The sequence below is a fragment of the Myotis davidii genome, unplaced genomic scaffold, assembly GCF_000327345.1.
Source record: "Myotis davidii unplaced genomic scaffold, ASM32734v1 scaffold274, whole genome shotgun sequence".
In the NCBI taxonomy this organism is placed as follows: Eukaryota; Metazoa; Chordata; class Mammalia; order Chiroptera; family Vespertilionidae; genus Myotis; species Myotis davidii.
In genome coordinates, this window is record NW_006285613.1 from 2,003,919 (window position 1) to 2,005,550 (window position 1,632).

Sequence of the window (1,632 nt, forward strand, 5' to 3'; positions counted from 1 at the left end):
GAACATGGCCAGTTCTCCCAGCTGAACACGAGATGTGTCCTGCAGGCTGTCCCCACGAGACCCTCTGTACCTGCCGTACTCCAGGTTGTGCCCAAGAAAGGGCAGCCAGTGGGGACAAGCAGTCCTGCCTCAGCCCCCTCCCGTCTCAGAACCGATAGGGCCCTGCAGGAGGCAGGCACGGCGGGCTCAGTACCAGGGCTGTCCTTCACAGGAGCCGTGCAGGGCCCCGTTCTCCTGGGTCCCAGGGAGGTCCCTTCTCACTCTCAGCCCTGGAATGGGGGGAGGGGAGGAGCGTGTAGGGGCTGCCGCTCCCAGCTCCAGGACCCTGGGTCCTCTGCCCACAGTCACCTAGTGGGTGGCTCCCTGCATGGGGAAGGGTTGGGCGAGGCACAGGTACAGTGAACAGAGCTGTCCAGGGAGGCCTGCCCCTTGGCCTAGCCTCACTGCCCCTACAAGCACCACCAACCCCTAAGAATTTAACTCCAACCCCTCAAGGGACCCCCCTCAGGCCCTCCATGGGAGCCCAACCCGGTTTCTGTTCCAACCAAATCCCCCAGGAAGTCCTACAAGATTCCCACGACTCCTTTCTGCCAGCCCCTGCCCCTGAGTTCCTCCCAGCCGACCCCCACCCTCTCCCGCCCCCAAATTAAGGTTCCCGCTTTCACTCTTCCCGAGGCCTCCGGTCAAAAGAAGACGTTCCCTGAAGAGTATCATTTAATACACCCAGACATCATCCATACAAAGTTAGCGTTACTTTAAAAATTAGGACCAAACTGTAAACGGGTAACAGACGCCCTGACTGAGCCGCAGGCAGCCCTGGGAGCGGGTCCTCGGGGTGGCCCAGCCCCCGCCCCGGCTGATGGTGGGGGGCTGCTGTTGTCAGAGGCAGCCCCCTGAGGCAGACACTGACGGGCGGGGTGAGGGGCGGGCGGCACAGCCTCTGCTCGCTGCAAACACGCCAAGGCTCCCTCTCCATCTCCATGCGGCTGCTCTGCCCCAGGCCACGGCCAAAGCCTCTCCCACACCTGGTCACCTGACGGCAGACCCAGCAGCCACTGAGGAAGGGGCTGGCAGGGCAGAGAGGGGAGGAGGAACAGGGAGGGGGTCATGGTGAGGCAGGGGTGGGACGCCTGGCCACATCCTGGTAAGGGCACGTGCACAGTCACGGTGGGAGAGGCCCCAGCATTCAGCAGAGGCTGCGGTGGGAGATGGGGGTCCCGGCACCAGGGTAAGTCGGGGCCTGGGCCCTGAGCTGCATTGAAGCAGGTGCTCAAGGGTGCGCCCCAGCCAGACCAGGAACCCCCAAGGGGCACCTCATCCCCCGGGGAACCCACCTGTGTGACCATCTCTGAACCGGCACCAGGGCCTGGGCGCCCTGTTGGTGGGTCTCTGGAGTGTAAGTGGGGAGCTCTGCAGGCAAGTAGCCCGCCCCAGGCTCGGCCCCGGTGTCCCAGGCTCGGGCCCCATGTCCCAGGCTCGGCCCTCATGCCCCAGGCTCAGCCCCCATGTCCCAGGCTCGGCCCTCATGCCCCAGGCTCAGCCCCCATGTCCCAGGCTCGGCCCTCATGCCCCAGGCTCAGCCCCCATGGCCCAGGCTCTGCCCTCATGCCCCCGGGGCAGCCCCCGTGCCCC

At 65.4% G+C, this 1,632-nt stretch overlaps 1 protein-coding gene across 1 annotated transcript in view; it reads right to left on the minus strand.

Annotated features, from left to right (window-relative positions):
- Positions 1-263: 263 nt before the first annotated feature.
- The window catches only part of RHBDF2 (rhomboid 5 homolog 2 (Drosophila)), a 22,188-nt gene continuing 20,819 nt past the window's right edge, over positions 264-1,632 (minus strand). Inside the window, exon 19 of the mRNA XM_015559216.1 lies at positions 264-269. Within this exon, the coding sequence (XP_015414702.1) occupies positions 264-269 (6 nt within the window). The remainder of the gene's footprint in view (positions 270-1,632) is intronic.